The 25,774-nt window shown below is 41.3% G+C and overlaps 1 protein-coding gene across 2 annotated transcripts in view; it reads right to left on the bottom strand.

The window, feature by feature from the left end:
• Positions 1-10,928: 10,928 nt before the first annotated feature.
• Positions 10,929-25,774, bottom strand: part of SLIT2 (slit guidance ligand 2) — a 391,877-nt gene continuing 377,031 nt past the window's right edge. The window contains exons 35-37 of one of the 2 annotated variants that reach the window (XM_069744689.1): positions 19,048-19,259; positions 13,529-13,560; positions 10,929-11,321 (exon numbers count right to left, since the gene is read on the bottom strand). In XM_069744689.1, the coding sequence (XP_069600790.1) occupies positions 11,229-11,321; positions 13,529-13,560; positions 19,048-19,259 (337 nt within the window). In that variant the 3' untranslated portion in view covers positions 10,929-11,228. The remainder of the gene's footprint in view (positions 11,322-13,528; positions 13,561-19,047; positions 19,260-25,774) is intronic. The other variant, XM_069744688.1, reaches the window with a different exon arrangement.

Here is a 25,774-nt window from a genome sequence, read left to right on the forward strand (position 1 = left end):
TGACCTGAAGTGTGCCAATCACATACTTGCAGTAACATGACCGCCCACTCTCAGCACCGGAGAATCCTTACGGTGTGCACTGCTCGCGATGTGAACGTTCTCAAGCAGTGTGACTGCAGACTTGTAGTTTTAGGCCGAACAGCCCATTTTACTTTTTAGCACATTTTTATAGTGCTGTGAGTAGTGCTGTAGTTTTTTCTAAAACATGGCTCCAAATTCACAGCATAGACAAAGTATAAATGGAATGTGTCAGCTGATTACCAGGGGTAATATAAACCAGAGACTCCCCATTACTGAAAGGTGTCACACATATGAGAAGACCGGTCAGTCAAGGGGAGCAGGGCGGGAACAAAATGAGAACCTGCCTCGGACTAGTCAACCGAGACCCATCACTGGCTGGTTTCCAAAGTACTGTATGCTTTCTCTTAAATACTGCATTAATGTAGTTAGTGTCGGTTTTATACAGGGCTGTGGAGTCAGAGTCGTGAAATCGGAGCCCAGTTTGGTCGAGTCAGAGTCGGTGTCATGGAAATTCAGGAGTCGGAGTCGGATGTTTGGCTTACTGTAGAGTTGGAGTCGGAGCCCATTTTGGTGGAGTCTGTGTCATGGAAATTGAGGAGTCGGAGTCGGACTCCATAGCCCTGGTTTTACACCTGCTGTGGTCAGGCAGCATGAATCATCCCTCAGGTGGACTTTAATAATAAAATTCTGTTTGTTTATAGCAGTCACAAGGCAGAGGCTGTTTTATAAAACTTAAAGGGAATCATTTACCAAGTTTTAGCTATGTAATCTGATAGCAGCATAATGTAGGAACAGAGACCCTGATTCCAGCGATATGTCACTTACTATGCTATGTGTTGTTTCAGTAAACCCCAGTGCTTTATCAGCAGGAGATTATCACTTCAGGACTAGGTGTCTCGTGCCTCCTAGTCAACTGCTCTGCTTAACCCCGCCCCACCACTGATCAGTGATGTGGGCGGGGTTATACAGGGCTCCGCATTCAGAGCACTGCTAAATCAACTGCAGAGAAATCGCGATGGTACCAAAATGACAGCATGCACTCCGGCGAGTGACACATCGCTGGAGTCAGGGGCTTAGCCCCTACATCATGCTGCTCTCAGATTACAGGGTTTTATGAGGCTTTGATATTGATTCATTTGTATTGTAAGAATTTGATGTCTTCAGTAAAAGTCGCAGAAACGTAAAGATAAACACATCTGTAATTGGAATACAGAGATCTATAAAGCGTAACAATAAATCTCCATCAGTGACCGGTAGCAGAAGTCGTGTCAAGTCCTTCCTATGATAAGGAGATGCAACAGTCAAGATGTCTGGAGACTACGGCTCCAATAAATGATTCCCTGGTCTGTCCTATAAATGCCATGCAGTATTACAACCAGACGTTTTATATTACGTCGACAGTTTTTCTATAGATTTCCACTTGAGGACACTTTCTGCCTTGTACACAGTGTCTGTCTGCATCTGCGGCTGGTTACATTCTCCACTCTGGGTATGTTAGATGAGGATAAGTTTCGCTTCTTCACGCAGACAGTAATAGTTCTAGTAATTCATTATAGGTACAACCGTAGCGGATTTATTATTGCTGTTACATTGGACGGTCTAACATGACCCCATATGTAAAACTACAAGACTCAGCTTTGTTTCCATGTTAAATTCCTTTGAAGTGACATTTCCCTTTTAGCGCCGAAGGCTTTTATGATTCATACTTCGTTAATCCTTATCACAGAGGCTGGAGAAATTCCTTCTCATCTACATTCCCTTTGACCGTACATGAAAATATTTCCAAATTTGAAAAGTATTTTCTTTTACTGCCAAAACATTGAAAAACAACATATCTTTATTAGATCCATATTAAAAAATGATGGAGAAAGATCTGAAGAAAACATCTTTAATCGATCGCCAGCTAATACAAAACAAGTCTGCGAGTCTTAGCTGGGACATGGGGTAATCACGAGAAATAGCTGAATTCCTGGGCAGGCTATAGATTAAATATTTTTTCATGAGCCAAACACCATGTGTGATGCTGGAGCACAAACAATAAAAAAAATGGCGAACCCTGACAAAAAAAAAATGCTTTTAGGCTATGTGCACACTGAGTTTTTTTGAGGAAGGGAAAAAAAGATGTGTTTTCTAATGGCTAACTGAAAAAATGGTAACAGATTGCAGCTTTCGAGACTACTCAGGTCCCTTCATCAGGAATAGACTAATACAAAATCTGAAGTGTCACATATTTATGCACAAGAGGACACAGGAATAATGCAATAGATAAGACATGTGATGTGAAGCAGAACTATCATTATGGGAAGGGGAAAAAACAGAAACAAACAAGAAAGCAACCGGGCTCTTCTAGTAGTCACCTACACTCCAAATCTGGAGATGCTACGGGAAGCTACATGGAAACCACAACCTTTCCCTTCCCATACTGATACTTCTGCTTCACGTCACTTGTCTTATCTATTGCATTATTCCTGTGCTCTGCTGTGTATAAATATGTGTGTCTTCAGATTTTGGACTAGTCTATGCCTGATGATGAGACCTGAGTTGTCTCGAAAGCTCACAATTTGTTACCATCTTTTCAGTTAGCCATTAAAAGGTGTCAACCACTGAGGACTCTCAATTCTAAATATTTTTCTATCTTCTGGCTTACACGGCTCAAAGCTATATATTTTTCTCGTTTTCGAAGTGTTTTTCATGTCCTGAAATGGTTTTGAAGAGTTTTTCTTTCCTCTTAGTTTGGAATGTTTTTCATAAGTAGATGCATCAAAGAAGTACCATGTACTTTTCTTTTCTCCTGCAAGACAATTTTTCAAAACCTCAAGCAGAGGAAAAATGCTCAAAACACTGAATTTATGACCAGCGAGTCATATTACAATAGAAATAAATTGGAATAGTCTTTCAGGAGTTTTTTGAGCGCATTCTCTGGCATTTTTAAGAGCAGATCTGCTTCAAAAGATTACTCAAAAAACTCTGTGCACATATTCTTACTCTTTTTTATGCATGTTTATGGTACTTCTCCAATATTCAGATACCACTGCCATTCCTAAACTAAGAAGGAAGTTGTAGCAAACGACGATATTTTGGGAGAATGTCAGTCACATAAGTGAAGCAACCACCTGTATGTGACTTTGATTATCCCAACGACCTACTAGTGGTGTTATTGATGGTGTGGGGAGAACCACCACCTATCAGTAGTGTCATTGATGTTGAGGTGGACCACCTGTTGGTGTTCTTAGTGACATCTGTAGAAAAACTAAACCACCCATCATGGTGGTGCTTCATAATCATGAAGGCAACAGGGTCAAACATGAATCCCCCAAATCAATTTACCGGTACTCCAAATGTTTCTATGGTGCGTGGCAAAGTGTATAACGCCAATTATGGATGAGCTGTAATAGGTGCAAAGCCTTGGTGACCCCATTCTCTCATGCTAGCTGGATGATGCTAAGTGACAAACTGATGATGCTACGTGACTTTTTTCCCTTGAAGAGATAGCCAGGTATTGGTTTAGTCTGGCCTAACAGCAAAGTTATAAAGTTTGGAGGACAATTATGAATGTTTGAAGGTCTACAGAAAACTGGGTGCCTAGAGTGACTAACCTTTTATAGCCTGGCCAATATCCCTAAAGATGTCTCTCAATGTAGACAACATTACAGGGTGTCAGATGGATGGGGCCACAGCTTCAGAACATTTGAGGAACTGTATCTGGAGTTAGTTTGTAGAACTGGAAGTTGTAGAGTAAGAAATCTGTGACTTGACAGCTAACCGTGAAATGACAAAGCGATTATTCTTGATCTTTTAAAAAATCGAGGGCCATGTGGTTCAGTATGCGTTGCATTCTTGCTTAGTTCGGATCAGTTTCCCCAGGGGACTGTTCTGTTTGTTCTTATACAGGATAATTCAATTTCGACATCCAAGGAGACCGCAACCGGTCGGAATAATAAATCCTAAGTGTTGTTTTACCAGTTAAAGGCTACATTCACATAGGATCTTAATAATAAACCTGGCAAATATACCCGCGAGGGTTAAAGGAATAATAAAACATCAGATAGTAAGATATAATATTAAAATTAAATGACTCCATTACCAAAAGTGATCATGTCTTCAATATAAGGAAGCTCATCCATCATGTCATGAAATAAATGTGAAGCATGTTTCCCATCTTAATATGTTTTCTTAGATAGACATGGCCATTCCACAGGGGCTGGTGATGACCGTACTAGGAAAAGTAGTGAAGATTTCTTCATTTGACCTGTGACCTGATGTGTTACATCAAAGATTCACCCTTAGGACCCTTCAACTTCCTTTGCCTTTCTCTTGGGCAGGTCTCCTCTTGCTGTGATCCAAGCTCCCAAGTGATAATCTGTCAGTCTCCGGTTATAGTCTGCTCTTTGTAGATGATTACTGAAGTCTGGAATAGCACCTACAGCAATTTGCAACAATCAGTATTCACAAATAAAGTCTGCGGAGCATTGCAAAGCCTGGAAAAATGCAACATTCGAGTATGTATGAATGAACATAATCACCAAAAATGATAAAATGCTGCTTTAAAAGTGAACCTTCGTCCAGACCAGGGTCAAGACTTCATATATGATAGGGTGCATGGAGTAATATCACCACTTATGCCATTCTTCCATGGATGAAAATGACTCCATGTGCTCATTTACATATCAAACATCTGTGGACTGGAGGGTTGTGTTGGTTACATCTTCTCAGTCGCTGTCGATGAGTAGATTTGTCCCTGGTCCAGTTCTCAGGTTTGACTTGTCTTTGGATTTCATGTCCAATCCAAATGGCCATTGGACAACTGCAGTCAATCACTGGCAGCAGCTTTGATCAATGCATTTAGGTTGTGACCAGTGCTCACATCTGGAAGGAACAAGAAAATACCAAGAGGGGCATTGTTCGCCTGTTCAGTCTAGATGGAGTTGTGACTGTTTCAGTCAATCATTGGCTGCAGTGGTGGTGACTCATTTGTTACCTGCCCGTCCAGGCCGAATAGGAAGTGCTAGTGTTGGTGGAGAACATGGCTAACGTTGGTACATAAGTGGGGGGATTGGTAATATGAGTATTATTTATTTTAGTAACACATTTTATATTTTATTCTCTACTGGCCAGGCAACCTCTTTAATGATAATTGCATTTATGCAGCTAACTGCCCCAGAATGGTGAAGAAAAACAAGAAATAGCATATTGTCAACTATCGATCTCCCAGCACTCCTCTGTGCTTATGGCCATGTCCCGAGAGTTTCCTCACTTTCTCTTCTGGCTCAATCAGTGCTTGACATCTGCAATCAATCACTGTGGCCACCGACTAAAGCAGCCACATGTCCACCACATAGGAAAAGGAGAGCGGTGGTGTAACGGAGCAAGATCACTAGGTGGGTATGTGCAATTTCTTATTTTTAACTACCGTATATATCAACTCTGGTTTTGTTATATTTGCTACATGCTATGTATTACTATATAGTTTGTATCAGAACATATACCGGATGGTGCTCAATTCCCACTTTCGACCTTGTAATACCGCCCCTCCACCTATGATTGATGTGGACGACATCATTCACTGATCCGACAAAGTTCTTACTTGAGCTGAGAGCATGCATAGGTGTGAGGCTTTGCTGGCTATGTTGATGAAGTAGAAGACATCAGCCTTTTCCATCAGAGGTGGAAAAGGAAAATCGAAGGTTGAAAACAATGTCTGGCCCAATTAATGGCTACCACTGTTCAGTCTAATACCAAATATCAAATTCAGATTAACCTGTGATAAATTAGAAATGGGAACTCATCTTACCCCAACTTTTCAGTGATCACTCGTTCAGCCTATCAATGGTGGCTTTGATACTTAAAAAGGCTAATTTCATCACATAATTAGGTTTAGGCATTTGTATTTTGAAGCTGTTGCTGTGAACCCACAAAATGTGGTCAAAGGAGCTCTTAGTGGAAATAAAACAGACTGGACTGAAAAATAAAGAAGAAATCCATCAGAAAGATGGCGCAAATGTTAGGAGTGACTAAATCAATAGTTTGGTACATTATGCAAAAAAGAGTGCACTGGTGAGCTTGGGAACTCAAAAAGACCTGGACATCCATGGAAGACAACAGTGGTGGATGATCACAGAAACCTATCAATGTTGAAGAAAAACCCCTTCACAACATCCACTCAAGTGAAGAACACTCTCAAGGAAGTAGGTGTTAGTATCTAAATCTACCACAAAGAAGAATTTATGAGAGAAAGTACAGAGGGTTCATTCACCACGAGGTGCAAACCATTATTCAGCCTTAAAAATAGAAAGGACAGATTATACGTTGCCACAACATATTGTTTGTCGACTGTATTTGGACATTCTATAAAATACTGTCATGATACATAGTGGAAACACAGATAATTATTTCTGTAGATGTTGCTTTTTTTATAATATATACTCAAGGTTGCCAATAACGCTGTAAGTTGATTAATAATTCCCTGCCATGAGGTTGCCATTGCAGAAGAGAATCATGAAGGTGGCCATACACATTAGATGGTGGAGTCAAAACTCTTCCTCTATGGAAATGTCGGGGACAGCGGAGAAGAAAGATTGATCATGTTGCATTTCAAACAAACCTTTTGTTGTCATTATAGAAAAGTCACTTTACAGGTGTCCAGAAGCATCACTGAGAACACATTCACTATTAGCTGAGCATGTACAGTGGTTTGCAAAAGTTATTCACCCCCTTTTGGCTTTTTACCTGTTTTGTGACATTACAGCCTGTGTTGAAATATTTTTGTAATCAGATTTGTGTGTGACGTATCAGCACTAAATAGTCTAAGTTAGTGAAGGGAGAAAAATATAAACATAAAATACATTTATGGGATCAAATAACTAAAAATTGGCATGTGCATATGTATTTACCCCTTTTGTTATGAAGTCCCTAAAATTTCTGGTGCAAGCAATTACCTTCATAAGTCACATGCTTAGTGACAGGAAGTCCACCTGTGTACAACCTAAGTGTCACATGTCTGTCAGTATATACACAACTTTTCCGAAAGGGAAAGAGGCTGCAACATCATTAACCTCTTTATGACCTATGATGTATAGGTACGTCATAGATCTCCTCCCCCTCTTTGATGCGGACTTCGGCGCTGAGCCTGCATGTTTTGCAGCACATGACAACTGATTTTATCAGCTGTCATGCGTCCCTAACAACCACGGGTGGAATTGCGATCCACCTGCGGCTGTTAACATGTTAAATGCCACTGCCACCCATCAGCGCCGTTACATGATCACAAGGCGCCGATGGCTTGGCATGACAACCCAGGGTCAGCAGGAGATCCCTGTGGCACTCATTGCCGACCTTCTATGAGCGCCGCCCAGCAGCCAGCATTCAATGCAGATATGCATTTCTGCTACACATAGTAGGGCTGAAGCGATCGGAAGACCGCAGCTTTAAGTCTCCTAAGGAGACTATTGAAGCAAGTAAAAAAAAAATGTTTTCAAAACTATTAAAAAATATAAAAGTTCAAATCACCCCCCTTTTGCCCCATTCAAAATAAAACAAAAAAAAATAAATTAAAAACACATATTTGGTATCACCGCACTCAGAAGCGCCCGATCTATCAAAATATAAAAATAATTAATCTGATCGGCAAATGGCATAACGAGAAAGAAAATTAAAACGCTAGAATTAAGTTTTTTTGGTTGCCGCAATAATGGGCAATCAAAACATTGTATGTACCCCAAAATGGGATGAATAAAAATGTCAGCTCGACATGCAAAAAATAAGCAGACTCAGATCCCAAAAAATGGACATGCTGCGGGTCTCAGAAAATAGCGCCTTTTTTTAAAATAAAAAACAACCTATACATGGTTGGTATCTACAAACTTGTAATGACCTGGACAATCATAATGGCAGGTCAGTTTTAGCATTTAGTGAACATGGTAAAAAAAACAAACAAAAAAAAAACAGTTGTAGAATTGCACTTTTTTTTTGCAATTTCACCGCATTTGTAATTTGTTTCCCATCTTCCAGTTCTACTGATAAAGTCAATGTTGTTGTTCAAAAGTACAACTCGTCCCACAAGAAAACAAGCCCTCACAGTGCCATATTGATGGAAAAAAATAAAAAAGTTAGGGCTGTGGGAAGAAGGGGAGCAAAAAATGGAAAAGCATAAAACCGAAAATCTCAAGGTGATGAAGGGGTTAAGAGGTACCACAAACCAAACACCACCAAGGTGATCTCCAAACACGTCAGGGACAAAGTTGTTGAGAAATACAGGGTTCGGATATAAAAAATAAAATAAATATCCCAATATCTGATGATCCCCCGGAGCACTATCAAATCCATTATCAAATGGAAAGAACAACAAACTTGCCAAGAGAGGGCTGCCAACCAAAGCTCTCAGCCAAGGCACAGAGACCAAAGGTAACCCTGAAGGAGCTACAAAGTTCCCAAGCAGAGACTGGAGTATCTGTCCATACGACCACAATAAGCCATACACTGCATAGAGGTGGCATCTATGGAACAGTGAGCAGAAAAAGCCTTTACTTACACACAAAACTTGTAAGGCCCGTTTTAGTTTGCCAAAAGACATGTAGGAGACTCCACAAATGTATGGAGGAAGGTACTGTGATCATATGAAATCAAAATTGAACTTTTATGCCACGAAGGTAAACGCTATGTCTGGCGCCAAACCAAAAGAGCTCATCACCCCAAGAACACCATCCCGATAGTGAAACATAGTGGTGGCAGCATCGTTCTGTGGGGACAGGGAAAATGGTCCTTGTTGAGGGGAAGATGGATGGTGCGAAATACAGTGACATTCTTGAGCAAGACCTGTTCCAGTCCGTCAGTAATTTGAGACTGGGATGGAGGCTCACCTTTCAAGACAATGACCCAAAGCACACTGCTAAAGCAACACTCGAATGCTTTTTTTGGGGGGAGTGGCCTAGTCAAAGCACAGACCATAATCCAATTGAGAATCTGTGGTCAGAGTTGAAGATTGCTGTTCACCAGAGGAAACCATTTAGCTTGAAGAAGCTGCAGGAGTTTTGCCTTGAGCAATGGGCAAAAATCCCAGTGACAAGATGCGGAAAGCTCATAGAGACTTATCTAAAGCGACTTGCATCTGTAATTACCACAAAAGGAGGCTCTACAAAGTAATGACTTTAGGGGAGTGAATAGTTATGCACACTGAAGTTTTCAGTTATTTTGTCTTATTTGTTGCTTGCTTCTTAATAAAAAGAAAACCAAATGTTCAGAGTTGTAGGCATGTTCTATACATGAACTAAAGCAAACGCTCACAGAAAGCGAAATTCCAGGTTGTGAGGTAGCAAAACATGAAAAATGCCAAGGAGGTGAATACTTCCGCAAGCTGCTGTATGTGTATGGGAGGTGGCGGTAGGAATACCTGTTTGGCGAAAAAATGTATAGCCAGCTTAATACCACTATGCAAGGAATTGTATTTTATGTGATTCACATATTTATTAATAATACATGAACAGTTGCTTCAAAGTGACCTTGAAAAGTTGAAGGAGATGAGTTATGGAAGTAATATCTGTTTAATTTACAAACATCAGTTGCATGACTGATATCAGTCCAAGTGAGACAAAACACGCTGTATTACACATGTACACCTATTTTTTTTTTGTAAATACAATTTAAAAAAAAAAATGCTGAACTTAACAAATGTTTTTGTACAGAGTGTCTGTTTTTTTTTATTTAAGGAAAGAAGAGCACAGCCCACTACCATCCATTAATAATCATATACTGTAGTTTAGCAGCAGCATATTAACATGGGAACCACGTAATACTATGGTAGTCTTATTATGGGGAAATAAAAATCACAATTGGGAACAGTATGAACTGCTCAATAAGACAGATAAAACCTCATGGAAGAGGGAATAGAGAGGATTTACTAAAGCCTAGAGACATTTATAGGCCTAGAACACAATTTTAGTTTTACGTAAATATACATTATATTTATATTATATGTAGGGAAAAATACTTCTATATAAATTTGATCTAATGTGAAGACACTCTAATGTACATTTTCCAGCAATGCCTTCAGACTTTGATGGCATTGCCGGTTACACAACCACATTAGGGAACACATATCAGACAAAACAAATCCATCAGACACAATTTGCTATGTTACTTCTATAAGAGAAAAAAATCCTGACTTTGAGTCATTTTGCGTTTACCAAAATAGAAAAATATCAGGACAAATATAAATTAATATATATTAAAGCATTGAAAAAGGGATAACCTAAAATTGTTAAGAATGATGTACTCTGATACAATAAATATGTTTCATTCATATTCCGAATACTGTTTTTATAAATTTTTTGTAAAATTATTCCTAATTAAAAAACTACCAGACTTTTATATACTAATGGCCCAGTTAATTTTTATATTACAAAAAAGATAATACTGGAAAATGGCTAGATGAAGACTTTTTTAAGCTTCTTGTGCTATCACGTGACAATAACATTTTTAGAAGTCTATTCTGGGCTCATGTCCGTCCCCATTACTGTTCCTTTCCAGATGACTTGGAATGCGCAGAGTTCCTTAATACGCTTTAGCTGATTAGGTAGAGTCAATTCGGTGCAAGAGACTGAACCAACTTGATCCTTTATTATTCACAGCTTGTCTTCTATCAAATGTTTGGCTCACCAATCGGCATGGCTCATCAATGCTGATATGTTAACCAATTTATAAGTCTCCATATCCGGGATAATTTTTTTCAGTGATTTTCCAGCATGTGTTTAATGAGCAAAAACCATGTCAAACAGTACTTATAGTCCCCTTCCTTAAGTGACATCTCCGTAGACTTAGTGTTATTCTTCTGATATCTCTTCCTTGTGAGAAGTCTTGCTTTAAAAATTTTAGGCTTTTTTTTCTTTTTTAAATTGCCAGTGAGGAAAACGTCATTTTCTTTTTTTTTTTTTTCTTAATAAAAATATGTCTGTTTCTTTATTTTACAATATAATTCAAATATTTTCCACTATCAAGTTTGAATTAGTCCAACACGATCATAAAAGGTATACAACGTTTTCAAAAGGGCTTCTGAAGGTTACATATTTAGGAGGGGCACTTTGTACAGCCACACTTTATGACTTTCTCGATTTCGTCCACAAATGAGGTGCCATCCGTGCACTCAAAAATGTATTTCCGTCTCTTACTCCTCAGTGGTCTGCAACACTGACCATTTGTGCATCCCCCTCGGCATTCTAGTCGCGATACCTTCTCGGTCGTCTGGCAAGCAGCGTAACCTTGCTGCTTTTGGTAATAATCTCGGATCCGTTCCCCTCGGCAAGAGATTTCTGTAGATACAATGGAACTAAATTAGAAAATGTGCTTTTGATAAATTGAAAATTTTAAGTATTTTTCCGCTGTGTTAAATCGAAAAAAAGTGGGGGAAAATTCCCTACTATATAGTTATCTGACAAAAATAGGTTATGATCACTTGTGTTTGAGTGGTTTGGTTACTGACAGACATTGCTCGTAACATGGTCTCCTTAACTTTTGGACATTTCAGTTTACAAAAAATCATGTTACTGCATTTTCAGTTAAAAAAAATGCCACACTACCCCCACCCCAACATTTGCAATAAAGAAATTACTTTGCAACTATATTTTGGCATAAATTAAGCTAATTAGCACACTATCGTAATGCTGGATACCCAGCTGCAGGGATTTGAAGTGACCACTGGACAAACCTTGGGGTAAAGGGTGCGACAAAATCATGAAATTGAATCCATCCAAGAAGAAAAGAAGAGGCAGCACTCACCGATCCTTCCGAGAGAGGTAACTTTATTTACTTACAATAAAATCTTCACGGCCGGGGACCCGTGGAAGCGCCAGTTGGGCGTGAAACGGCCATCGTCAGGCTTGTCGCACTCTGAAAATCTGCACACCCGGCCGTGAAGATTTTATTGTAAGTAAATAAAGTTACCTCTCTCGGAAGGATCGGTGAGTGCTGCCTCTTCTTTTCTTCTTGGATGGATTCGATGACATGTATTGGCTGAAGCACCCGTGATCCGGCAGCCACACTCCCATCGCAGGTGGGCAGGCTTAATCACCCTCTCAAGTAGTGGTGCGGTCAGCTGTGCCCTCTTACAGATTGACACAAAATCATGAAATTACATGACGTCTCTTAAATTAGTCTGAAGAGTCTACTAACTTAATGTAATAGATTAATGATTGATATTTTGGGCAATTTAGGGATTTTTCATGGGCACTACTTAGTGTCTACATCTCCTAAACATACCTGTGTCTCCATGGTAACAGACTACAAACAAATGATGTGTAGTCTGATCCTGTAATGACATTCCCTTTCATCTATTTCCTACTTGTGGCTAATATACAGTTGGAGAATGATTATAGGATCAGACTATTGGTTTTTTAAAGGGCTTGTTCCTTTTCAACGAAATTTCTCCATTTGATGCAGTTTACTATAAATAAATAAAATCTCTACTCACCTCCCCCAGGTCCACAGGTGAGTCTCCATCATTATTCCCAGTTTCTGGCATTGCCTACTTTTCTGACGTCACCTTGTCAGAGTGGCAGCCAATCAGTGAGCTTAGCCGCTCAAACCTGTGAAAATGGAATGCTCTGTTCAGAGCCAATGAGCTCACTGATTGCCTGCAGTGCTGTCAATGTGACCTTAGCGCTACAGACAATGCCAGACACCATGAACACCAGTGGAGGCTTCCCGGTTGACCTGGGAAAGGTGAGTACAATGTGTTTTAACTTTTTTTTATATCAAACTGTATCCAAGGGGGGGGGGGAGAAATTTTATTTAAAGGGGAAAACCCTTTAAGATGTGTTGGCATTGCCTATGTAAACGCAAAACGATTCGGCTAAGAAATTTTTGAATCGAGGTAATGCTTCACTTTTCAGTTTAGAACAATGAGAAAGTAGACACGGCCATAAAATATCTAACACCGTGACGTAATACTGCCCTCCAATCTGTTTTATCAAGCATTATCTACTAAACGGCACGGAAAGGTCATCAAATCACAAAATATTAAACTGCAGAGGACGTCTCCCTGTGGTTCAATAGTCATAATTTTATGAAAAATTCTCAGTCTATTCACAATAAATACAACATTATTACAGTGACAGCAAAATTGGTGGCTTAAATCTTTTGCGCTTTAATTGAAAGCTACGCATCTACCGTTCCTCGCCGGAACAGCTGGTTCTGTTTACATGAGGGAACTGTTTCGGGGAGCATGCAATTTAATTTATTAGATCTCCAGCTCAATATTATTCAATCTGTTGCTTAATACAAGTTACATTCCACTAGCTTCATAAATTACCAAAGTATAAACCAGCTAAAAATGAGCCATCTGTTAATCACTTCCCTGGCCCCGTTCCCCGGTTTCCCAGTCACATTGATGCTGAAAACAAAATAAATAAATGCCAGCTGAGGAAAAAGAAAGGGGAAGACGTTGATATATGGAGGAAGGAGACACCACAATGAAAGGCGGGAGGAAGAGAAATAATCCCTTGTGTTTCAACTGTCTCACCTGTGGAATTCTCTGCGATAAATCAGTGAAGGCTGAAGGGTGAAGAGCAGAGTTGGAGATAAGGCAAAGTGTGGAATCGCTGACCATTACAGAACATGCAAAAGAAACATAGCACGAGACAGAAAATACACACACCGGTGGAGAGGTTGTATGAGATTAGAGTGTTGCTTTAAAGGGAATCTGTCAGCATGTTTTTGCTATGTAATGGGACATCAGTGTGATGTAGGGACAGAAACCCCGATTCCAGTGATGTATCACTTAGTTTATTGGGTGCCGAAGTTGTGATAGAATCATAGTTTTCTCTTCTGAAGATTTAGCTGCACTCAGAAAGCTGAGCCCTGTGTTACTCCGCCTACACCGAGAAGCAGATTTTTGTGTTCATTGTACAGTCATGGCTGAGAGTGTTGGCACCCTTGAAATTGTTACAGAAAATGAAGCATTACTCCCAGAAAATTATTGCAATTACACGTTTTGATATACACATGTTTATTTCCTTTGAGTATTGAGTGTATTGGAACAACAGAGAAAAAAAGGCAAAATGGACAACATTTTACACAAACCCCCCTTTGTGTGTATTGGATCAACACGAAAAAAATTTAAAAAAGGCAAATTTCACACAAAACCCCCAAAATGGGATGGACAAAATTGTCAAGTTTCCAAAAATGTGGATAAACAACTTTGTTTCAAACATGTGATCCTCGTTCAAACTCACCTGTGGCAAGTAACAGGTGTGGGCAATATGAAAATCACACCTGAAACCACATAAAAAGGGGAGAAGTTGATCAATCTTTGCATTGTGTGTCTGAGTGTCCCTCACTAAGCATGGAGAACAGAAAGAGGAGAAGAGGAAAAAAAACTGTCTCAGGACTTGAGAACCAAAGTTGTTGACAAATATCAACAATTTCAAGGTTACAAGTCTATCTCCAGAGATCTTGATGTTCCGTTGTGCACGGTGCGCAACATAATCAAGAAGTTTACAACCCATGGCACTGTAGCTAATCACCCTGGATGTGGAGGGCAGAGAAAAATTGATGAAAGATTGCAACGCTGGATAGTCCAGATGTTAGTAAGCAGCTCCAATCAAGTGCCAAAGAAATTCTAGCTGTCCTGCAAGCTCAGAGTGCATCAGTATCAGTGTGACCTATCCATCGACATTAGAATGAAATTAAAAGCTATGGCAGGAGACCCAGGAGGACCCCACTGCTGACACTGGGAAAGAAAAAAGCTAGACAGCTGTTTGCCAAAATGTATGTGAATAAGCTAAAATCCTTCTGGGAAAGTGTTTTGTAGACAGATGAGACAAAGATAGAGCTTTTTGGTGTAGCACATCATTCTACTGTTTACCAAAAATAGAATGAGGCCTACAAAGAAAAGCACACAACCTACAGTCAAGTATTGTGGAGGTTAAAATATGCTTTGGAGTTGTTTTGCTGCCTCTGGCATTGGGTGCTGTCACGGGTTTACCGCAACAGAGAGGAGCCAGAAGACTGCAGCGTCTGATTTCTCATGTTCTGCAACATTTAGAAGCACTTCACCTTCAAATTAAATGGTGCAGGTTTCTTATAGCACTGCAGCGGTTAATCTGCTCAGTTGAGCGCTCCTAGAAGCTTTCCTGCATTAAAGGCTTTCAGCTGTTCTCTGTTAGCCACTCCCATCTCCTATATAATCTAGGCCCTGGCAAGCACCCAGTGCTGCATGGTTGGAGATGATGGTTGTCTGAGAAGGCATTTGGTGGATTTATCTGAGACTGTTGGGTAGGTAGGTAATTCCCCTCCTTCTACTTTGGTTTTACCTCATCCCCACTCCCTGTTGTCTTCCTCTGTTGATTGTGTGAGTATATTTGCATGAGTGGTATTTTCCTTTATCCTTTTTTGCATTACCTTGTTAGTCTGGTTGGTGTATTACAGTAAACTACTATTCCCATCTTCCCTGGATGGAGAAAGAATACAGAGCAAGGGTGGATTCAGGAGCTAAAGCAAGGTACGTGGCCCTGGTGTCTTCACCATCAGAAGTAATCCAGACAGCAGGGTGAGCTAGGGCGCCCCTAGCATTAGGTACAGGGAAGGAGCCCCTTGTCCCGGGAAACCCAACAACAGAGTTGTGATAGGTGCCTTGACTGTGCGCAAGGCATCATGGAATCTGAAGATAACCAAAGGATTTTGGGTCGCAATATAGTGCCCCGTGTCAAACAGCTGGTTTTGCGTCATTGCATATAGGCAAGACAATGACTCCAAACATACTTCACGCACCCAAAAATGGATGGAAATAAAGTGCTGGAGAGTTCTGAAGCGGCCAGCAATGAGTCCAGATCTAAATCCCATTGAACATCTGTGGAGAGGTCTTAACATTTCTGTTGGGAGGAAGGCACCTTCAAATATGAGAGACCTGGATAAGTTTCCAAAAGAAGAGTGGTCCAAAATTCCAGTTAAGGGGTGTAAGAAGCTTGTGATGGTTATAGGAAGCGACTGATTGCAGTTCTTTATTCTAAAGGGTGTGCAGCCAAATATTAATTTGAGGGTGGCAACAATTTTATCCAAGTCATTTTTGGAGCTTTGTGTGAAATTATGTCCCATTTGCCTTTTTTTTTCTTCGTTTTGTTGTTCCAATACACACAAAGGAAATAAACGTGTGTAACAAAACATCTAATTGCAATAACTTTCTGAGAGAAATATTAAATTTTCCACAATAATTTCAAGGATGGCAACACTTTGGCCATGACTGTATAGTGACAGAAAGCTGCTAATCAGTGGTAGGAACAGGGTTGGACTAGGAGGCACGAGACACCTAGTTCTCCATAGATAATCTCCTGCTAATAAAACACTGATTTTATTGCAAAGGCTACACACAGTCTAATGACACATCACTGTAATCAGTATCTCTGCCCCTACATCTTGCTACGCTTATAGCAAGAACCTTCTGCAGATTCCCTTTAAGACTTCCTCCACCAGCTGGATATCTGCAAGGAAATCAATATCCACCCAGACAAGAGGATTAGAAAACGTATCCACTTTTCACAGAAATAGTGTCACTTTTGTCCATGAACGGGACTGAACTGCAGAAGTAACCCATGGACAATAGTGATACCGATTTTGGACAAATGTTTTTCTAATGTCACACAATCCCTTTATGCCCAAATAAGCATGGGAGACATTTAGTTTTGACAATAATTAAAACGAAAAAAAGTCACAAATCACGAAAGTTAATATAAGTCATTAGCAACTGTCTAGAGAGCATATCATTATAAGTAGTAAAATAGAGTAAATTAGCCAAATATATATTTTACATGAAAAAAATATAAAAATTGATGGCATGTAAAAATTATATAAAACATTTTTTTTTACTTAAATTATGTAATTTATTTCATTTAGAGAAGTGCCAAATATTCAATGATATTCATTTGCATTATTAATGGAATATTTAATTAATAAAACTTTATTGCAATTTCTGTTATATTCTAATATAATGTTTATATATATATATATATATATATATGTATGTATATATATATATACATATATATATAATTTTTTTTGGGGGGATGTGGACTGATAAAGTTTGAGCTTTGTTCACATTTGCCCCATAGTTTGTAAGCTTGCGAGCAGGGCCCTCACTCCTCCTGGTATCTGTTTTGAACTGTATTTCTGTTATGCTGTAATGTCTATTGTCTGTACAAGTCCCCTCTATAATTTGTAAAGCGCTGCGGAATATGTTGGCGCTATATAAATAAAATTATTATTATTATATTATTATTTGCGCTGTTTGTTACTAGGGATTCCGATTTTTTTGGCTGCTGGAAAAGTACAGTCTACAGTGCAATTCCTGAAATAAAGATGATCCCAACAGAAACCTGATAGGACCCCCTTATAAACCAATGGGATTTGGTAGTAACTTATTGGGATCGGACCTAATACTGCGTTTTTTGCTTTGTTATAGATGGAAGTCAAGGGAAGTTGGAGCCTATCGTTAGATTAGCTGACCATCTAATGTGTATCAGGAACTCTCCAGCAATGGCGGGAGGGTGAGCATCGAGGAGTTAGATTTCAGCACGGCCATTTTTGTTTTTCCCCTAGCTGAGGTTTTCGTTTCCCTACGTAGAACACATGCACACTCGGCCGAGCAGAGCAGGCTTGTATATAATGGAGGGAGCCATAAGGAAAAGCTGTTTGCTGAAAAGGTGTTCAGATATGTCATTTTTCTGGCCAGCCTTAGTCTACTTTTACACATCCGAATCTATTCTTACATATGTCTAGAACAGACCGCTCTTCTCCTGTGTGATCTATTTTACATATTGTTTTCTCACCCTTTTTTTAAACACTGAAGGAGGTAGGCTGTCTGATCTTTTTGTATGCTATGGGGCTGATGAATCAAAGCTTTTACTCTCAAAGTCTGGCATCAAAGCTTTGAAAAATTGCTAAATTTTAGTGCAATGACAAGTTGCACAAAAATTTAGCAACTTCTGCCATTTTTATATCGGCTTGTATTAAATCATCTAAAATGAGCAGAGCGGGGGAAGGACGTGATTTGTACAACAGAAATGCTATTCCGGTCCCTGACTGGAGTAGCGATTCTTGCGCTGCTCACGGAGACACATACCACTCAGAAGAAGCACCAAATTCATTAAATAGTGTGCAGATCTTTATGAACTTGGCGCCTTTTGTCCTCCATCAAGAGTGTGCGCTATGTAAATTTTGCTGAATCCGCCCCATTGACTCTTAACAATGGATTATTGAAAAACAGATGAAACTCGGATAGAAAACTGAACGTTTCCATCCTTGTTTAATGGATTGCTGAAGACTTTAATAGCGAAACTTGATCTTTAAAATGGGTAAGGACGGAACGTGCTCCGAGCCTCTCGGATCGAACACATGGGTCCATTTTTAAAACAGATTAAGGTATGGATCAATTAAACTGTACGGGTCAGTGTTCTGTCCGGGACAAAAAACGTACAGCAAACGGACGTGTACAGTGGACGTGTGAGTGTAGCCATAGGGTTACATACTCCCCCTGGGTTCACATGAGTACCATGGCTTCCGATAAACACAGGCCAAACCTTCCCAGTAAATTAGGGAAAGGTTTCCATCTGGGTTTCTTTTTTTTACGACAAGAATAATATTAGAGACCGCGCTTTCCTTGCTATCAATGCTGAACGCAATTGTAAAATCTTAAATAAATTGTATTTTAGATTTTGGGGATTTTTTTCTTAATGCTGACACAGAGAAACACACACAGGAATATAAAAATAAAAAAACAAAAAAAATGGTACAACAAAACCAAGTTAGTTTAGAAACACAGATAAAATGGAATTGGAACTGTGGAGCGTCAGATCCTGCGCTAATAATAATATCTGATCTGGTTCTTAAAAAAAAAAAAAATTAATACAAATGGCAATAATATACACGAGACTCCCGCAAGTATCATTGAAAAATGTAGAAAGTAAATACAATGACAATTCCTGTGAAATTCCCTGTGTAGTATGGGCAGAATATTGGTGTTTATTTTCTATCAGTCGTGTGATTTACCTTTGTCGCAGCTGTCTCCGGTGTATCCAGTGCTGCACTCACAATAGGCTTTATCCAGGCCTGAAATCCTGCACTTCCCGTGCTTACACTTAAGTGATTGGCAAGGGCTCATCTGTTCTTCAGCTTCGTCACACAGGACCCCCCCATAGCCCGAGGAACATTTACAGCTGTAGGAGAACGCATTGATCGGCAGACAGGTGCCGTGTGCACACCTAAAAATATAGAAAAATACCATTAGCGCACATAGATTGGTGCTGAATCAAAAATTGTTGTAACATAGTAACATAGTAACATAGTTAGTAAGGCCGAAAAAAGACATTTGTCCATCCAGTTCAGCCTATATTCCATCATAATAAATACCCAGATCTACGTCCTTCTACAGAACCTAATAATTGTATGATACAATATTGTTCTGCTCCAGGAAGACATCCAGGCCTCTCTTGAACCCCTCGACTGAGTTCGCCATCACCACCTCCTCAGGCAAGCAATTCCAGATTCTCACTGCCCTAACAGTAAAGAATCCTCTTCTATGTTGGTGGAAAAACCTTCTCTCCTCCAGACGCAAAGAATGCCCCCTTGTGCCCGTCACCTTCCTTGGTATAAACAGATCCTCAGCGAGATATTTGTATTGTCCCCTTATATACTTATACATGGTTATTAGATCGCCCCTCAGTCGTCTTTTTTCTAGACTAAATAATCCTAATTTCGCTAATCTATCTGGGTATTGTAGTTCTCCCATCCCCTTTATTAATTTTGTTGCCCTCCTTTGTACTCTCTCTAGTTCCATTATATCCTTCCTGAGCACCGGTGCCCAAAACTGGACACAGTACTCCATGTGCGGTCTAACTAGGGATTTGTACAGAGGCAGTATAATGCTCTCATCATGTGTATCCAGACCTCTTTTAATGCACCCCATGATCCTGTTTGCCTTGGCAGCTGCTGCCTGGCACTGGCTGCTCCAGGTAAGTTTATCATTAACTAGGATCCCCAAGTCCTTCTCCCTGTCAGATTTACCCAGTGGTTTCCCGTTCTTTCCTTTACTTTTCTTATTTTTTTTTTTTTAGAGGAGCACACTGTGTTCAATTCACATCCAGAGCTTCTTCCAAATTTTTATGAGCTGACTTTGGAAATGTTTTTTTCCCTACACTCCCATAATAATTGAGGACAGGTTGGATACATGGGTCCTTACTCACCAACGTATATAGTTGTATTGGGGAGGTACTAGAAATGTAGGTAAGATTATGGTTAGGGCTGCATGGCGACATATTGATGCACAACTTCTAGATCGCAATGCCCCGTTTGGGTAGCGCAGAAATTCAGGGTGGATTTCTTGCAACTGTTGAGTTGTGGTCGCAGCCAATTGCCAGTTGCAACGCAACTACATTATCTATTATTACTGTAACATTGCAAGTGATCATGTAGCCCAAGTCTGAAAGGGACAGTAACTTCAAAATACAGATGGCTAGGTATCCTCACTTATTAATTAGGGCCTGGTGTATTCTCTTAGAAATACACTGTCACAGAAGGGCACTGTGATTGGTAGCCTGGCAGCTCTTGTTATAGGGCTTCCATGGACAGAGTTACTGCTAGGCACTAAATCTACCAAATCTAAGGGATGACTTGGCCTTCACCTGTTAATTTTTACAGGGATCTGGACTTACACAGGAGCCCCTGGCCTGGGTCTGCAGAGTAGCTTCTGGCCATTATTGCTGGCTGGCAGAGGGTAGTCATAAAGCTGTGTCTCTGGAAAGAGGGACAGGGTCACTGCTAGAGACTCCATGTACCAGATCTAAGGGATGACCTGGCCTTCACCTGTCAATCCTTGTACAGGGATCTGGGCTTACACAGGAGCCCCAGGCCTGGGTCCGTAGCGTAGCTGCTGGCCTTTGGAGCTGGCTGGCAGAGGATAGTCAGAAAGCTGTGTCTCTAGAAATAGGGACAGTGTTACTGCTAGCCACTCCATGTACCAAATCTAAGGGATGACCTGGCCTTCACCTGTTAATCCTTGTACAGGGATCTGGGCTTACACAGGAGCCCCTGGCCTGGGTCCGTAGAGTATCTGCTGGCCATTGGAGCTGGCTGGCAGAGAGTAGTCATAAAGCTGTGTCTCTAGAAAGAGGGACAGGGTCACTACTAGAGACTCCACAGATCTAAGGGATGACCTGGCCTTCACCTGTCAATCCTTGTACAGGGATCTGGGCTTACACAGGAGCCCCTGGCCTGGGTCCGTAGAGTATCTGCTGGCCATTGGAGCTGGCTGGCAGAGAGTAGTCAGAAAGCTGTGTCTCTTGAAAGAGGGACCGGGTCACTGCTAGCCACTCCATGTACCAGATCTAAGGGATGACCTGGCCTTCACCTGTTAATCCTTGTATAGGGATCTGGGCTTACACAGGAGCCCCTGGCCTGGGTCCGTAGCGTATCTGCTGGCCATTGGAGCTGGCTGGCAGAGAGTAGTCAGAAAGCTGTGTCTCTCGAAAGAGGGACAGGGTCACTGCTAGCCACTCCATGTACCAGATCTAAGGGATGACCTGACCTTCACCTGTTAATTCTTGTACAGGGATCTGGTCTTACACAGGAGGAGCCCCTGGTATGGGTCCATAGTGTAGCTGCTGGCCAGTGGAGCTGGCTGGCAGAGGGTAGTCAGAAAGCTGTGTCAACACCAGAGAAAGAAGCAGAATTGTAAGACAGAAGGATAGTCAGAAGTAGGAATCAAACAGGCTGATCAAAACCTGAAAATCAGGAGAGAACCAGAGCAAGTAGAAAGTATAACTGGCACCTCCCGGCAGAATTAAGTTTAATTATGGTGCGGTGCTGTCCCATCGGCCACAGCAGGGAGCCGATTACTCCTCCTGGGAAGCTCACACACCCAGGCTGTCTGATATCTCCTCCATCTTAAGCGCTGCCCACAGAATCAATATGGTGGTGTCTAGTGACAGAACCAGATGTTGTAGGAGCAGGTCCAGGTGGAGATGTGACATTAATATACACATGCAGCTGATTTGAGTCTTCATGTGTTCTCAATGGGGCGGTGGCTCGTGACTCTTGTGAAATGAAGGATTGCATATATTAAAATCGGCGGGTGCATCCAACATTAATATGAAGTGCCAACTTAAGTCATAACTTAGTGGGGTGAGATTTGAAATAGTCCCACGTAAAACATAAGATTGACTTGTAGGCCTATGTAATACTACAGAAAAAAAACATACGGTAATTATATCTGGTTGCCACATGACCATCTCCGCTCATCTTTAATCTAGCAGTACAGATACAAGGATAGTAATATACAATGGCCGAGCGCACAGACTGATTGCCCCTTTAAAACATGAGTTCTACATCTGGAAACCATCTCCTACTACTAGTCGCGGCTACCACAATCCTCCCTCTTTAGAAATGTTATAGAGAATTTCACACCCTTCTCAACAATTATAATAAACAAATAAATTGTCTCCAACTCGGCGCTGTAATTCTGCCAAGAGCAGCATATGTGCTAGGTACTGCGAACATCTCTCAGCTGCGAGCTGTCAGAGCGGCATAAATTCAATATAAAAATGACAGAGATGCTAGGAGGCAAAGGCTGCGGGGAAAATAAAAAGCAGGGCGGAAAAAGTATTTTCCAATTGATAAGAAACTTTATGCCAAACACTTAGAAGATAGAAAAAGATAAAAGAGAATCTTCTCTAGACACAGATTTGCCTGTCTGCTGTAAGAAATGTATGACACTGTCCTAAAAACATCCCGCTGAAGCAAATGATGAAAAGTAGTATGGCCGGGATTCGGATATCTAGTGGGTTACTTTATAGTTATAAATAAAGGGGAGCGAAAGGGCCCGTCTGCAATTTATGGATTACTTTCAGGGGACTTCTGCTGGGGACAGATCTGGCTAATGGGGGATGCTATGCAATCTCCTCCAATTTATAAATGACAGAGAGCTGTGACAAAAAGCATTCGGCGCATGTCCGATACAGGCGGCAGTGAATTCAGCAACTGTGCAAAGTAGGACGGAGCCAGGGAAGCGATCACGCGATTACCCAAGTGGCTCCCTACGTCCATGGGAATGTAGATCCATAGCTGGAAGAGGGCCTTTAAATGCCTTTAAAGGGGTTAGCAATGGGGATAGCTATGAATGCTTAGGTCAGCACAGAAAAGTTTAGGACAGTCTATAAATTTGGCCAAAAAGTGACCGATACATCTGTAGTAGTGATGAGTGAACGTGCTCGGATCAGTGTGATAACCCAGCATGCTCGAGTGCTCACCGAGTATCTTTGGCTGGCGTGCTCGAATAATATGTTTGAGACCCCACGGCTGCATGTCCTTACAACCAGGCAATCCCTACATGTGTTACAGCTGTCTAACAGCGATGAGACATGCAGATGTGGGGTCTTGAACATATTATTCGAGCACGCCGAAGTCACTCTGTTGGCACTCGAGCATGGCAGATAAGACCTTATCTGAGCACATTCACGCATCACTGATCTGTACCTCATGATGTGTCCTGAAGGATCAGTCCTTTAAGGGACCAATACGTAATAGATAGCTGTCATCTGAATCATGGTTTAGCCAATGGTTTAGCTGGCAGCTATCTCTCTGAACTCATCCATACACAGAAGGTCTTGCTCACCCAAGCACACCTATACAAAAGTACCGGCAGTCCAAAATTGGGCATGTTGGATCATTATGTCCCCTGATATCATCTGTTGGGGAAGAGTCGGAAGGTCCACAAACACATTAGACTGTCAGCCGAGCCCACCAATAATGTGTCTAAGATGTATGTGGACCTTTAAAGCCATTACTCATAGGCTATGACAAGGGCTTGCAATCAGCAAAGCAAAAGGGATCCTAAACTCAATGTTGATGCTGCGTCTTTGATTGATTTGCAGTATAACAAGGGTTAAGGGTCCGGAAATGAAATATTGTCACATCTCAGTAATAGGGAAGCACTTATCATATATATTTCATGTGGAATACGTGAGCCATAACAGTCAGTGAAGACCAAACAGCGAGGCTGATCTAATCTAATCAGCATGGCGTTTTAGCACATTGTTGTCAGTGAGCACCCCAGGACACTACACGATGGAGAAATCCGGCAATATGATCTTCATCTGTGTCAGTGATACATATGTGATAATCTCCGACCACCTTGCCATAATCCATTACTGGGTTAGTACAGCTCAGAGATTTCTATTAAATGGAAAGTGTCATGTTAAAATGACCCAGTGTTTATTCACATTTTATGATAGAAAATTTCATTAAAAATAATTTATGTCACTATCTGTATTAATGGTAGGAGACAGCATCCTGTGCAATATTATATAAACCCAAATAGCTTATTGCTTAGACTGTTGTGCTGATATCCCACAGTAGAAATCTATGTGTGGTGCCAAAGGTGTAGATTCCATTCCTTTAGTGGCCTTCACCAATAAGATTTTCTGAGACGTAAGTGTGTGACAGCAGCAGTTCTCCTCTATGTGTCGCCTCTACTCGGCTTTGTGACAGCAGCAGTTCCCCTCTATGTGTCGCCTCTACTCGGCTTTGTGACAGCAGCAGTTCCCCTCTATGTGTCACCTCTACTCGGCTTTGTGACAGCAGCAGTTCCCCTCTATGTGTCGCCTCTACTCGGCTTTGTGACAGCAGCAGTTCCCCTCTATGTGTCGCCTCTAATCGGCTTTGTGACAGCCGTAGTTCCCCCCTATGTGTCACCTCTACTCGACTTTGTGACAGCAGCAGTTCTCCCCTATGTGTCGCCTCTACTCGGCTTTGTGACAGCAGCAGTCCCCCCCTATCTGTCACCTCTACTCGGCTTTGTGACAGCAACAGTTCCCCCCTATGTGTTGCCTCTACTTGGCTTTGTGACAGAAACAGTTCCCCCCTATGTGTCGCGTCTACTCGGCTTTGTGACAGCAGCAGTTCCCCCTATGTGTCGCCTCTACTCGGCTTTGTGACAGCAGCAGTTCCCCCTATGTGTCGCCTCTACTTGGCTTTGTGACAGAAGCAGTTACCCCCTATGTGTCGCATCTATTCGGCTTTGTGACAGAAGCAGTTCCCCCCTATGTGTCACGTCTACTCTGCTTTGTGACAGCAGCAGTTCCCCTCTATGTGTTGCATCTACTTGGCTTTGTGACAGCAGCAGTTCCCCTCTATGTGTTGCCTCTACTTGACTTTGTGACAGCAGCAGTTGCCCCCAATGTGTCGCGTCTACTCGGCTTTGTGACAGCAGCAGTTCCCCCCTATGTGTCACCACTACTCGGCTTTGTGACAGCAGCAGTTCCCCCCTATGTGTCACCTCTACTTGGCTTTGTGACAGAAGCAGTTCCCCCCTATGTGTCGCGTCTACTCGGCTTTGTGACAGCAGCAGAGTGAGCTCAGAAGATGCTCCCCACTTTGTTTTACTGCTGTTCAGCAGCTGCTGTCTCACAGCACAGAAAACTACACCAATGAATCGCCAATGATAACAAAGCAGGGAGCTATGTGGACCTGTACAGAGTTCTGGGAAATTTAGTTTCCAAGTCTAAATCTGTGGTCATTTCTAAGGTGCTGCAGAACTGCCTGCAAGTAGGAACTGGGGTTTAGGAGTGGTGGCCAAAGAGCTCACAAGCTCTTGTCAGCTGAGCTTGTAAGCACTGCACTGAAGCTGACCAAGATCCCTCTTTGCTCCTGATCCTGGCCAGCATCAGTCTCACTGAGCTTCCAATGCCACAGAGGCAAAACTGCCTTGTGTAGCATCATCGGA

The sequence above is a fragment of the Ranitomeya imitator genome, chromosome 1, assembly GCF_032444005.1.
Source record: "Ranitomeya imitator isolate aRanImi1 chromosome 1, aRanImi1.pri, whole genome shotgun sequence".
NCBI lineage: Eukaryota > Metazoa > Chordata > Amphibia > Anura > Dendrobatidae > Ranitomeya > Ranitomeya imitator.